At 44.2% G+C, this 14,904-nt stretch overlaps 1 protein-coding gene across 1 annotated transcript in view; it reads left to right on the top strand.

Moving 5' to 3' along the window:
• The first annotated feature begins 844 nt into the window (after positions 1-844).
• Positions 845-14,904, top strand: part of SPICE1 (spindle and centriole associated protein 1) — a 45,315-nt gene continuing 31,255 nt past the window's right edge. The window contains exons 1-4 of the mRNA XM_019526674.1: positions 845-871; positions 5,875-5,922; positions 6,783-6,929; positions 14,225-14,327. Of these exons, the coding sequence (XP_019382219.1) occupies positions 845-871; positions 5,875-5,922; positions 6,783-6,929; positions 14,225-14,327 (325 nt within the window). The remainder of the gene's footprint in view (positions 872-5,874; positions 5,923-6,782; positions 6,930-14,224; positions 14,328-14,904) is intronic.

Below are 14,904 nucleotides of genomic sequence, written 5' to 3'. Positions count from 1 at the left end.
TAAGTTAAAGTATTTCTTTATTTCGAGGCCAGCCGCCATAAGAAAGCGCGGAGCCGGAGAGCAAGCCCCAAAGTGGGTTCAGACTCCTGGAGAGTCACCTGGGTTTTGCACGTGCCGCATCAGTGAGCGGCCTCGAAACTTGTATTTGAACGGTTTTACTATTCTTGATTGAAGATTGTACAACGGTTGAAAATTTCGTACAGATATGATCGTTGTCATGCATCTGGCAACACTGCCCCCCAGGGCTCATGAAGGGCTGGGGGACAGGCTGTGGAGAGAGGGCACCAGCAGCTTGGTTGTTTCTCTCCCCCCCCCCCTTTTGCTTGGTTATTAACATCTGCATTTTTAAAGGCGGCCCAGCCCGGCAACAGAAAGACACCAGGTTCCTTAGTTTGCAAGCCACAAAGCTTCTCGTGCTGCACCAAGACATTGTCTGCACTTTGTGTCCCAGGACTCTCCCCCCTCCCCCCCAACTCTGTAACAGCAGTCTTGGCGTGCTGGCAAAGCAAGGATTTGTCTGTACAATTTGCACTTGTAATCGCCAGCAGGAGAGGTCCCAGCTTTGCATGGGCAGAAGCTGTAGAAATTCATGGACCAGTCCAGGATCTGGCTCCTGTTCGGTCTCTGTTTCCATTTGTGATCCTTGTAATTCTTGTTCCCCAGGATCGAGTGGGAGCTATTGAGCACGGGAGTGGGGGGCACTGAACTTCCTACCCCTTAAATGCTGGTGGCTGCAAGGGGGATAGGAACAGTGAAGTGGAAACACCCTGGTTTTACCCAGTTCACTCGCCCTTTCAGCATCCACTCTGCCCCTGTGGGACAGGCCTATTCGATGTGGTGAAACATGGGCTTAGGCCCATCGCAGAATACTGTAAGTGTCTATTTGTAAGGGAGGGCACTGGGGACACACGCACTAATTCCAGGGATGAATGAAGAGGAAACAAGAAGGGGAGGGAGGTCATAGGTTAATAACAGGCCTTTCTGTTATGCCACTGGGGAAGAGTAGGCGTAGGCCCACCCAGGAAGATTAACAACCTTTGTTTAAGGAGGGGGCTACTGAGGACATAACAGTTGATTCCTTGGGACAAATAAAAGAAAAACAGGAAAAGGAGCAACGGTCATAGGTTTTAAAACAAGTGCACCAATTGGGGACGCTAAGCAGAGCACATGAGACAGTGCTACTTGCCCTTCAAGTGAGTGCAAAGAGCCAGTGAAATTTCTGGGAGACATGAACAGACATGAAAACATTCCTACAGTCCGCAGGATTCCTTCTGGCCAGAGCCTCCTTCCTGGTAAGATATACAGCCAGCTTGGCCAAGGCCACAGCCAGGAGGAAGTTGACCAGGAGGTCCCAGGGCTTGGTGGGGCCGTGGATGGGGAGTGCATAATAAACAGGTGAAGGGAATAGTGCAGCCAGATCCTCAGCTAGAGGATCTGAAGGAGGCAGTGCAGGGACTGCAGCCTGGCACACTCCAGGTAGGCATGCGCTGGGGTCTCCCTCTGATTAATGACAACAGGAGACTGAGCCAAATGGACCTATGGTCCGACCAAGTAAATGGCAGTTCTTCTCTTCTTACATGTTCTTAGCTGGCAAGAAGCTAAGAGCTAAGGATCACAAAATGAAACGAGGTGACAGTAAGTTTAAAAGTAACTAAAGGAAGCTTTTTTTTGCGCAGCATGTAATGAAAGTGTGGAGCTTGTTGTCCCCAGATGTTGTGGAAGCTGACAGTTTTGCCAGGTTCAAAAAGGGATTGGACGCATTCTGGGGGGCAAGGGGCATCAAGAGCTATCAAGCATGGGAGTAAGGGGTGCAGCCCAGGAATCAAACTTCCTAGCTTTTAAATTCCCATGAATCAAAATTTCTTAGCCCTTAAATGCTGGAGGCTGCAAGGGGGAGAGGAACCATAGTAAAACTCTGGTCGTACCCAATTCACTCTCCTTCCAGCATCCACTCTCTGCCCCTGTGTGACACGGGGCAAGATGGACCTGTGGTCTGATCCAGTCAATGGCAGTTATGTTCTTATGTTCACTGTCTTACATGATTTATGTTTTGAAATGGGGTGCATCTTACTTCGGAAAAGCTATGGATGCTGCTTTGAGTCTCTAGGGAGGCCTTGGGTCTAAAAAGCTTGGGAACTGCTGATCTCAAGCAGGGGTGTCAAGTTCATCTTGCAGGCAGCATGTGCTGGTCTTGGAACTCTCTGTGCTTGTGGCACATGGGGCTGGCATGACTGCATGCAACATGTGCCCTGAACTGATCCCCCTGTGCTACGCGCATGGTGCAGTGTCAAGTACAGCGCATGCACCCCGTGCAACATATGGGATCAGGAGCTGAGCATAAGGGTCAAGCCAGAGACCCACAGCCAGATCATAAGGCTCCATGGGTTGGATCCAGCCCACAGGCTGTATGTTTTATATCCCTGATCGAAAGGCTTCAAATGACAGACTGCCATGCAGCTTATTAATACACAATAGCAGTCTTAAATAAACTGGCAAGGCTAAGTATTCTTGGAATTGGGATAAAAATAAATCTGCTTGAAGTCTGGATACCAAGTTGATCTTCTTTAAAGACCTGCACACAAATTAAAACACCGGCTGCTGTCTTAGAGTAGGTGTGCAGGTGCCATTTTTATTTGGGGTTGCACTAATGCCTTTATTCTATGTGTTTCTCATTTCCTGCTCCAACCTTTCCAGTGTGGTCATTTTGAGACCAAACATTTTCAGATCTGTGATCTCTGCTGTCAATATGAATTTTTGGGAAAGTTTGAAGTAAAGCAATCCCTCTCTTTGAATGACAAAGTGTAGGGGAGGAGGAAAATAGTTTTCCCATTATAAAAAATGCTATAATTTTAATAGCCTTAACACCAGAACAGTTGAAGTTAGGAAGATAATGGCCCTTGCTCACTCTCACCCTCTTTTTTGTTTGTTTATGCTGAAGTAACCACTATTTTCCTTTAGTCTGATCAGTATACACAGCATGTGACTGGGGATGATTTACCTTTTCATCATGGCCTATAGGAAATGTAGATGTACAGCCTCATGCTGCTTTTTGTTTCTGTTATATTGCAGTGTTTGTGTTATCAGTGAGCATGTCTAGGCAAGATGCTTACTGCAGAGGCAAGACGCTTACTGCAGAGTTGACTAATTGACTGCTCAGTAAACATACAAAACTAATAAACTCCACAGCAGGGTAGTCTTGTAAAATACAAGACTACACTGCTGCCAAGTTTTTTTCATGTTCAGCAGCACATATGTAGACACTATCGTGGCCAGCTGGGGGACAGGGTGCCTCAGTGTGGGGCTAGTTGGCAGGCAGCCCTCACTGAGGCGCGCTGCACCCCAGCCAGCTGCTCTGCAGCACATGGAGATGTGAGCATGTAAGAACCCAGTCTCCATGTGCTGCAGGGGGCGTGACTGGGGTGCAGCACATGGAGGCGGGGGGAACAGCCAACCCAGGGTTGCTCCACAGTCTCCATGTACGGCAGAGTGGCTGCCTGGAGCACAGGCTTCCTCAGCATGGGGGCTATCTGCTGGCTAGCCCTGCACTAAGATAGCCTGCCCCCTTGCAGCACAAGAAGCCCTGCTGGAGCAGCCCAGGGATGGCAGGCTGACCCCTTGGGTCCCCTGCCAGCCAGGACTTATCCAACCAGGCTCCATTCAAATGGCATCTCCAGAATCAAAAAACTCAGGACCAATAAGCCCCAGAGTTTATTTGTGCCCCCTAATTGCACATGTAGACATGCCCAGTAAGGTCCCATTTGCTCTGACTTCACAGTCATAACTTGCAAAATCAGCTCCTGTCCCTGGGATCTAAGCATCTGCACTAAAAGAAAGGAAAGAGGTATTTATCCGTCTAGTGGCTTACATTAGTGGGAAATGAATGCAAAAGATTTTATGACTTTGAAATCTGAGGGTTAAACAAGTTGGGTAATGGTGAATTGGGCCTATTCTGCAGAGAATCTTCTAAAAGAGAGCCTAGTGTGACTGATGCTACTTGTATATACCTACATACAGGCAGCCTGAAACAATAGCAGAATGTTGCATTTCATGCTGCATAAACTCTAGATAAAGATTGAAGCCTACCCATGGTAACATCAGTTGACATTTAAAACTTTCAGTGCTAATCACAGAAGCACTTCAGCTTTGTAGTCATTGAATATCCCTGTCCCAAAATACAAAAACAGCCCCCAAGTACAGAATTGTACCCTGCCTCACAGCATGCTTCTTTTTCCTTGTACCTCTGTCAAATTTTTGCAAAAGGTTGCAACCCAGTTCTTCAGTGCACTAGAGCTGGGGTGGGCAAAATGCAGCCCGTGGGCCAGATGTGGCCCGCCAGGCCATTCTATCCAGCCCACAGGGCCCCTAAAAAATTTAGAAAATTAATATTTAGCTGCCCCTGGCAGCCTGTCATGCAACCCTCAATGGCTTACCAAAACTCAGTAAGCATCCCTCCACCCAAAATAATTGCCCGCCCCTGCACTAAAGGCTTAAATTGCACTGGGGTTAGCATAGTAACTGTATTATACATGAAAGTACAGGATATAATTCATTTATTTACACTGTTCTTTCTACTTCTCTAAAAATGCTTTAGAATTTCCAACCTGCTGCATCTTTGCACCCTGAAAACCCAGGGAGCTTGGATCAAAACATAGGCAAAACTAATTACAGAATATTTTGGATCTTGCATAATTAGTGAAGTACATGCTATGAAGCCCTGATTCATTCACTCGCTTATGCATCTCGTAAGGCCTCTGTCATTAAAATGTATGTGAGCTTGTGTTGAAAATTGTATTGAATTATTTCTTAGCAAGGAACTTATATTACCCGCATCGCCTGGGTGCCTTACATTCTTTAATACAGGGCTGCCCTGTGAGCCATGTACAAGGAGTTAAACCAAATATTGACAACTTTTTGGGGCAGAGTGCCAAAAATACCTGCAACCTTGATTTGTAAGATGTTGGTGTGCCAGCAGGGGACAGTGGGGGAGCTGTGAAGGGCCCAATGCTTCTTGTGGCAACACAGCCCCAGCCCCTTCCCCAAGGCATGAGTGCCAAGAAAAATGCCTTTGCATGCCACACTCTGACACACATGCCAGGGGTTGCCTACTCCTGAGTTAAACTGTGGCCTGCATGGTGGCTGGAACTGCTCTTTGGCAAGGCTCGAAGACCCAGGGGTTTAACCCACTGCTTGCTCCCCTGACCTTTTTACCTGCTGCTGATTTGGGGTCTTCAGTTTTGCTGGTAACTTAAATCAGCAGCAGGAGAAAAGGAGTGGGAGGAACATTAGTGTCCACTGCCTGAATTCTGGAGCTATACCAGCACAGTGACAGCTGTGCTTTAATATCATATCTTGCAATACTGCAGTGAGGTAGGGTAATGCTCTTAGTCCAGCTTTACAGTTGAGTAACTGAGGTGTTCAGAAGCTAAGTGATTTACCAAAATCTGTGGAGGAGCCAGGACTTTAACCCAGGTCTCCCAATTTCTAGATAAATGCCTTACCCCTAACTTCTCTTCCCTTTGAGAAGCAATTTGATCACATAACTAAATAAGATAATGTAATTGTGTGTATGCACAAGAAAGCAGAGTGAAGGCTTCAGAGGTTATCTTAATATCGCCATATCCCATCTCTTGAGTGCAAACTTCATTTTTCAGTATAATTGTTTTTTGTTGGAATGCTGTATAGAATTGTAAACTAATCTCTACCAGATTTTCTCTTGCATTTTCTGCTCTGTAAACAAACACGTACTTCTAAACCAACCAAACTCATTATTTTGGTAACTTAAAGAGTAAAACTGTAAAAGATTTTTTTCTTAAGTTTTATGCCTGTGTCTGTTTCTGTTCTTATGTTTGATGTGTACCCTTATTTATTCCACAGAGTACTGTCCATGATTTAACAGTGCACCAGGCAACTCCTGAGGACATAGTAAGTTTAAAATCTGTACAGTAAACTCTGGTAACCAGCACCTTACAATTCAGCATGGTCTGTTAACCAGCATGCCAGCTTGTAAGGAAAAGTGAAACTGTAAGTGGCCACCGTGGCACTTCCGGTTACTCCGAGCCCCCATGGCCTGGGGCAAAGCAGCTTACACTGCCAAGCCCCCACGGCCCGGGGGCATAACAGGCTGTGCGGAGCCCGCAGGAGGGGTGGCGATGCTGTGGGAGGGGTGGAGGGACGCCCCAGATGTGGTGGGAGAAGCGGCAGCCACAGCTGCTCAATTAACTGGCATATTTTGTTATCCGGCATCCCCCATCCCCCCACTTTTTTTAACCATGACAATTGTATCCAGAGCATCCTCCTATTTTTTAACAGTCCTGTTTTATGTAATGTCTTTAAAAGACAGTTTAACTGCCTTTCTGATATATCTCCTACTGTGTATATCTAGAATATTTTTCACTGTGTTGTGATGCACAGATTAAAAACTCCAAGGATAAGTCTTAGCTTGAATTTTAATGTAGAGTGTGTGATGTTTTTTTTATTGTTGTAAAAAACACTCATCCATTCACTGATACAGGGCAGATAAACAAAGTGCATATAATATATGTTTAACATAATATATGTTTATGTGCATCTCCTTCCCTTTTTGTTTTATGAAATGACTTATTGTTTTCGCCATCGTAGGTGACATTCTGATGTCACTGATATTTATCCTGACTTCCTGGGACCCAAAGCATGAGATGGTAACATTAAAATAAGAAAGTCTGTTGACCTTAACCTGCTGCCTGTAATAGTACTTTAGCTTATCCCTTGATTTTTGAACCAGGTTTTCTTTCATGTTTATGTAGTTGCGACGCCATGAGATACATAAGTCAAAGAATAAAGCGTTGGTGCACTTGGAGCTACAAGAGAAAGCACTGAAAAGAAAAATAAAGAAGCAGAGGCATGGGGCTCCTGATTCCCTGGACAAAAGGAAGTTGGCCCTCATGCGAGAGGTGAGGACCTTCAGCGTAAACTACTTGTTTCCCAGTAGCAAGAAGCAAATACTTTGCCACTTCCTCCTCTCCTCTACAAAGGATCTGTAATAGCACTGGACAGTTGTCCTCAAGTGCAGGCCAAAATTCCCTGCCCTGGCTGAATCCTCCCCCAAGTGGTGCTCTGTTACAGCTCTCTGTGCCCTGTCCTTTCTGTCCTGCATGTGGCACTGTACAGATTTTAGCAGAACTAAACTCCAAGCTGTGCATGGGACATGCATCCTATGCATGCTTCTCATCCTACCGCAGCTGCTAAATGCCTCCTTATTTAGTCAAAATGCAATAATTCTTATGCTTGGGGAGCCTCTGCACCTGCTATGGCTGGATTTATTTAAAGGAAAGAAGAGAGTGAGGAGGAGCAAAAAGGGAGAAATTCAGTGGGAAAAAATTGGCAAAACAAGGCCTGAGGAGTTGTAGTTCCTGGCAGGTGCTTTAGTAACAGTATTCAGCTGGGAATTGAATTTAGTTTTTTGCTGTTTGGCCCTGTCTTAAGCACTCTGCTAACATTATTGTGCTTAGTTCTGAGTTTTCAGTGCAGCCAGTTAGGACACACTAACTGAAATTATTCTCCTGTTTCCATGCTGAAAATTATTCCCTCTGCAAACTCAAATTGTACTACTCATTCACTTTCAGTCACCATCAGCAATTGTACAAATGACAGCTGGACTAGGCAAAGAAGGCTCTTTTTGCTGGAGTATGGTGTTGACAAGCAGTATACACCTGGTAATTGAGATCACTACAGCTTAGTAAGCCTGTCAATTTCAGGGTAATTACAAGAGACCTTCTCTTGCTCCTTTTACAAATTCAGCTGGGAGATTAAACATCAAGAAACCTGTATCTGATATCATCAAGATCATTGCAGCTTAGCACAGAAGAAAATTACTATATTTAAGATGCAGTGACATAACCTGAACTCTGTTTTAAACCCTGTTCTCTACAAATAAAATGTGTTAGCGAAAATATGCATATGCTTGGTGTAAAATTTTAATAAGCACCTGAAGCACTCAGATCTTCTCTCCAGATTTTTACAACAGACTGCCAAATACACGGTAATGAAATGTTCCAAAACAATTAATTCCTAGGCAAGTATACAAAATACCATAAAGTACCAAGTAGCTGGATAGGAGTGCACTGGGACCCATTCCTATTGCAAGGAAGAGTGTGGGGATGCAGTCAGGAAGGCCAACCGCACCTTGTCATGCATCCACAGATGCATCTCTGGCAGGTCCGAGGAGGTGATCCTCCCCCTCTGTGCGGCGCTGGTCAGGCTGCAGTTGAAGTACTGCGTCCAGTTCTGGGCGTCACACTTCAAGAGGGATGTGGACAACATGGAGAGGGTCCAGAGGAGGGCCACTCGCATGATCAGGGGGCAGCAGGGCAGGACCTACAAGGAGAGGCTACGGGACCTGAACCTGTTCAGCCTCCACAAGAGAAGGCTGAGGGGGGATCTGGTGGCCTGTTACAAACTAGTCAGAGGGGACCAGCAGGCACTGGGGAAGTCCCTGTTCCCCCGAGCACTACCAGGAGTGACTAGAAATAACTGTGACAAGCTTGCAGAGGGTAAATTCAGATTAGACATCAGGAGGCGCTACTTCACTGTCAGGGCAGCTAGGATCTGGAACCAAGTTCCAAGCAAAGTGGTGCTGGCTCCTACCCTGGGGGTCTTTAAGACAAGGCTAGACAATCATAGATTCATAGATTCATAGATTAAGGGTCGGAAGGGACCTAGTAGATCTTCTAGCCCGACCCCCCGCCAGGGCGGGAGAACAACAAAAAACCCCAATCACCTTGCTGGGGTCATTTGTCCCCAGTACTCTTTCCTGCCATGGCAGGGGGTTGGACTTGATGATCTGCTCAGGTCCCTTCTGACACTACTAACTATGAAACTATGAAAAATGCATTTGGAGGGAAGCAGTCCAGAAGGTTTTGAAGGTTGCTAGAAACATAAACTGCTCTCTGACTTACACAATTCAGAAATGGAAGCCTAATGATTAAGAAAGTGTTTTCTGTGAGTTTTTTTTTATTGTTCTTCTACCCCTTGGTGACTTTTCCGTTTTCCATCTTAATCTGCTCTCTAGGACGCCTCTTTGAGAGAAACTTTTTAATAAGTCTAGTCTTATATATACAAATGTATAGAAGAATAGCCACATGTTTATATGATTGTCATCACCAAGACATGCTAACAGCTCTAAGGAAGGAAGAATACAATCTACTGCCATTGCTTGCAATATCGGTACCCTCTGCTCTGCTGGAAGAAAGGGGTGTGGGAGACCTGTAGCTTAAGTTCTGTTCAATGGTGAATGGCAGAAGATTTATACTGTTGTGGATGATGAAGTGAACGTTCCCTCTGTCTTCCATTGCAGAGGTTGGTTAGTCTGTTCAGTTGTCTTGCTGGCCTTTCAGTCTGGTGCTGTGAGATCTTGCCTATCCCGGGTCCCTTGTCACTTCTCCATTTGGAGGGGGCAGAAATGAGATAAGGAAGAGATCACCAGTGTGGTTCCTTTCTGACTGTAGATCAAAGAAAGATGTATGATTTTTTTTATTAAAAATGGCAAAACAGTTGAATTGGGAGTGCTTGGTACAAGACACATTTTGATTTTACAGTGTCGTCTGGTTTCAGACTCTTACTGAGGAGGGATTGTAAATGCTTAGATAACACGATATGTCTCTAATAACATAAAACAATTAGATTATAAATATTAGTATATTGAGCCAGGGACATGTGTTTAGTGGGTACCTGCCAGTAGCAATGTTAGGACTAGTCTGATTTAATCATCTTTCCAAATGATCTGGAGCAGACAAAGTGGCATGTTAATGATGAGACTAATCTGAAGTTGCTAGTGAAGCCAGGGAAGAAATATGAAGAGGTCTGTATAGTAGGATAATATTATGTTCTTTTCTGCTTCATTCTAGCAAATGCTAACAAATCTGTGGGGAGCTGAAATACAAGGGCTGAGTGGGAGAGGGAATCTTGGGAAGCAGTGAAGCTGAAAAGAACTAGAGGGGAGGATGAAAACAAATAAACTAGGAGTTTAAATTGTCATTGTGGCTCCAAAAATGCTTAATTCGGGTTTTGTCTCCTTTTACAGAAGCTGCATGTCTTACAACAGAAAGATAATATTATACACACATTTAATATGTGGACACTACCTCAGTAAAAGGACAGTACAGTTGTAGTGCAGAGCAGTTCAGTTGAATAGTGGTCTGGAAGACCTGACTTGCAGGGTGAAATCAAAAAAGGTATCTAGTTAACACGTAGCCAAACTAAATATAAGGAAAGCTACAAAAGTATGCAGATTTAGTGTGATATATAACTAGGGCTCAAAATGAGCAGTATAATACAAGCTGGATAGATGGGGCAACACTTCTTGATTACTTACTGATTTGTATTTTTTTAAATAAGACTGATGGCATTTTTAGCAAATGTCCAGTATGGAATGGTTTGTTATTGGGGACCTTCAGTGAAGATGTCAGTTGCCTTTATAATAAGTCTTTATCCCTCTCACCCTATTAGATCATTCAGCCCAACTTTTATAATTAACAAGGAGTGTGAAGTGGAATTTTTTGATTAGTTGTGTGAGGAAAGAAGCAGTTTGTTTCTTTTTTCATTGGGCACATCTGAAGTGACGCTCGCAGTTCGAAATAAAAGCAGCTTCCCTAGATACACTGTCTATTTTATTGTGGTGAATTGGAACATAGAAGTATCTGAATTTCTCTCGAGCATTTAGAAATAAATGTCTTCTTTCCCAGTTTTTAGAAGTAATCACTTGCATTTTTGTTCATGGTTAGTTTCTGCCCAGGAAAAGACATTTGGCAGGAAGCCAACTCAGATAAGTGTTGTGCTTGCTTCTAAGCAGAACGCCCATGAGTACCGTCTCTTGCAGAAGTTAGCTGCAGCCCTATGGAAGGCTTTTTTTTTCCTCTGCGCTGAGATGATTAGGCCTCATGTAGAATATTGAATGCAGTTCTGGGTTTCTCATTTTAAGAGGGATTTGAAAGTTGCTGAGGATCCTGAAGGAATTGTAAAGCAAGCCATATGAGAAGAGGTTGGAAGAACAGGGCACATTTTAGTTTGAAAGAAAGGAGATTGATGCAGGGAGATGGGATAGCAGTTTTTACATATTTGAAAGCCTGCTATAAAAGCAGTTTTCCCCTGCTGTAGAAGGCATGATATGAAGAAGTGGGTTTAAAATACAGCAAAGCAGACTTAGATTAGATGCCAGGAAAGTTTTGAAACATCCTTCGTTGGAGGAGTTCAGAAGGAGACTGGATAAGCATTTGGCAGGGATGATTTAGTAATAATATTCCCAACTTGATGCAGAGTTTGAAGCAGATGAACTTTGGAGTCCGTTCCAACTCAGTGGTTCTGTATGTCTGTACCTCCCCATTTCGGATGACCTTTCATGGTTCCTTTAGGCTGTCTGTTGTGACAGGCCATAGTCACAGAACAAGTACATTCTTGGGAAGCTCTGGCCCTTGTTTGGGTAGATTCCAAATATTTGAACAAGAGTCTGTATCTGCTGGGGAAAACTAAAGTGATGTGCTAATAGCAACTTGTGTTGCTAGGTGCAGGCTGCTTCATTCTGTACTAGCTGGAGCCCTTTCAGGGTGTTGTGGCTTTATAGATTTGAGTTTCAGTAATTAAAGTTGAATGGCATGAATACCTGGCTCACTGTAGCCAGGTCTGAATCTCATCAGCTGGGCATCACCTCTTGGCATTTGGCAGATGTGGATGCTGCCCCAGCATTTTGGCCATCCAGTAGTTCTGAAGGCTTTAAAAGATCTAGATTGTTAGACTGGTTGTTACTCCTACCACAGTGATATTTAGTTTCAGAGGAGAAAAAGGTGGAACAGAGGTAACAACCAGCTTTCCTCTCAGTGTTGCCAGGTCTCAGCTTCACCTAGCCAATTCATCCAAGGGCTGATTGATTCTTCCAGGGCAGTGAGAGAGCTGAGATATGGCTCTGCTTAGCTGTGAGGCAAAGGAACTGTAAAGCCAAATGTTCCCTGGGTACTGCTAGCATGTTGATTTTTCTGTGACCAGCTTTCCTGACAGTTCTATCCTGATATTGAACAAATTGAAGGAAAAGATTAAATCTCGTGGGGCTCTAAAAATGGAAACTCTAGCCGCATAGGGCTAGCTCTCCATATAACTTACTGGGTTTAGTCTGCAAAATGACCCAAGTTGTTTCAAGGTATATTTGTTTATCATGTATGTAGCCTTTTTCCGAACAGAACTGTCTGGTGCTGCAGGAAGCAGCAGATGAAGATGGCCATGATTTGCTTATCAGCAAATTAGCAGTGCTGATTCATTGGAGCTATAAGGACTCTCTCCAGGTACCTGAGCTGTCCTAGGGTTTCCAGTAGTCTTCATCAAGTAGTAGCTAGCATACTTGGAAAATACTTTTTCTCCATAAGGCATCCGTGATGGACTTCATGGATTTTCCTTTCCCCTCCTGTCTCTGGAAGAAGAGCAAAGGACTATGGGGTTATCTTCCCTTTTGGTTACAACAGAATTAATTTTCAGACAGAGGATGATCTGAAAATTGATCTTACTTTCCTAGTCGCATCTCCTCTAGAGACTGTGAATCCTTTTGACAAAAAGGCTTACCGTGGTTTTCATAGGACTTATCTTGGATTTTTAAGAGGGGTCTTAGACGAGTACATCAGCCTGCATAAACCAGGAAAGGAGATAGAGGGTTACTGAGAGTTTGATTTTAACCTGTTGAGGTCCCTTAAGACCATCTTCAAGGTCTTGAACTAGGGAATTGTGATGAACTAGAACAGGCATTTCCCAACTATGGTATACACAAGACATCTCTGTGGGGTATGTGGGAGAAATTGTGTAATGGCAGATTTAATTTTCATTATAATAATAATTGGCATTTAAGGGGTTAAAATACAAGGTGTATGCTGGTAGGGGCCTTTGGGCAGCTGGTGAATGGGGAAGGGGTTTCACAATAAAAAAGTTTGGGAATCCCTATACTAGAAGAATGGTCCAGAGAATTAAATGTTCATAATAGCCTTTTCATTTAAGGATGGGGTTGGCGAATTTTTTGCAGAAATCGGAACTTCCACATCCAGCTTCCCATAATCTAAAGTAGGGGTCAGCAACATTTTTGGGCAGAGTGCCCAAAAAAATCCACAGCCTCAACTTGTAATATGTTGGCGTGCCGGGGTAGACGGCAGGGGAGTGACAAGGGGCACGATCCTTGTGGCAGCCCAGCACCGGCCACTTCCCCAAGGTGTGCATGCCAAGCAAAATGCCTTCATATGCCATGCTCTGGCACATGTGCTGGGGATTGCCTACCCCTGATCTAAACTGTTAGAGCAGGGCTGACCAACTTCAGAATATCTGGAGATTACACACTGCACTGATTGCAGACCCTGGGCTGCAAAACACATAGGCTGCATGCTATGGGGGCCCCAAGCTGCACAGGCTCCCCAGGACCCCCCACCATTTGCAGCTCTCTCCATCACTATATGAGCTTCCCTCTTGATGCTGCTATCACATGGGCAGGTCCCCTGCCACTGTGCTGTCCTGTCCCAAAGCAGAAGCAGCAGCAGAAGCAGTGGAGGGAGTGGTGGCTGGGTAGGAGCTCTTGGCTCACCCCTTTGAAGTAGTCTGCAGGCTGCCAATTGAACAATCATGCTTTAGAGGAATCTATGATGCTGACAGGTACCTGGAGGTTCTGGACACTGCTTTGTGCACTACTCATTTATCTTGCTGTAAGAAAAGAGAAGCTAGATGCTGGGTAGTTTGCATACAGGCTTGCTGCTGTTGAACAGCAATTCTTTGGTACTGGTTGAAAGGTTTCATATATTAGGCCACTTTTGTTGTGTTCTCATGCTGCTTACAGAGCTTATCTCTGGCTTACGTCCATCATTTGACATAAGCATTTCTCGAGTTGTAAGAAGAAAAAAGGATCAAGTCTGTTGTTGTGGGGGCAATAATAATAATTAGTTACTTACCATAAATCCTGGTTTTCTGACAGACACGTGTAATAATTCTAGTTGCTTTAAAAATTGGGTCTTTTGTTTTTTCTAGATTCTGACTGATGCCTCTCAATCTTGGGTGCAAGTTTGTACTGTACATGTAATTAAACCCTTATTTGTTGGCTGCTTATTCTGCAACTAACTGCTGAAAACAATGATACTCAAATCCCTCTTCATAAGCCATCTCCTCAACCTCATTTTGGGGAAATCTGTCTGTGCCTAATGCTATGCAATATCTCTTGTTCTGTGCTTCCCTTCAGATTCTATCTGACCAGTACCAGCTGCAAGATGTGTTGGAAAGGTCTGATCAGGCCATGGCTGTGGTGAAGGACCTGTTTGGGGATGCTCCTCGCAGACACGCAGGTAAATCATCTCCTCTGTATAAAAGGTTGTTTAAGATTACAACACTTGCTTTATAAATATAGTCTTGCTTCACAAGCTTGTACAAGGTATATTTTGATTTATTGGCTAGTTTTGTTGTTTTGGTAGGTAAGATAACACAACTGATCCTGTTAATGTAGGGCAAAGGAGAACCAACTCAAACAAAATACTATAGATCAGGATAAGACCTAGTGTGGGGAGGCAAATTATCCTATATCAGCCTCTTAGGGTTTTTACACATTCCCCTGAAACGTGCAGTACCAGTCACTCTTAGAGTTAAGATGCTTGATTTGAAGGATCTAAGGTCTGATTTGGTAGGGTAGATCATGTTTTATTGTCCCTGAATGGCCTTGGTGCGTAGTCTCGGCTGCCATTTATGGTTTGTCACTTATGTATGAATGAGGTTGTTCCCTTGCTCATGATCTACCTTTAGGGTATTGCCTTATCAAGGAGAATGGTGGGCTCCTTTGATTCAGGTTCTAGATCTTTATTTCTCTCTCTCTATAAACTGCCATTTCCCTTTTTCACTTTTAATTACCATTTGTCTTGGCATGAACAC

This window comes from Gavialis gangeticus, unplaced genomic scaffold, assembly GCF_001723915.1.
Source record: "Gavialis gangeticus isolate Ggan-Ray unplaced genomic scaffold, GavGan_comp1, whole genome shotgun sequence".
In the NCBI taxonomy this organism is placed as follows: Eukaryota; Metazoa; Chordata; order Crocodylia; family Gavialidae; genus Gavialis; species Gavialis gangeticus.
Note: the sequence above shows the minus strand (reverse complement) of the source record. Positions and strands in the feature narration are given on the sequence as shown.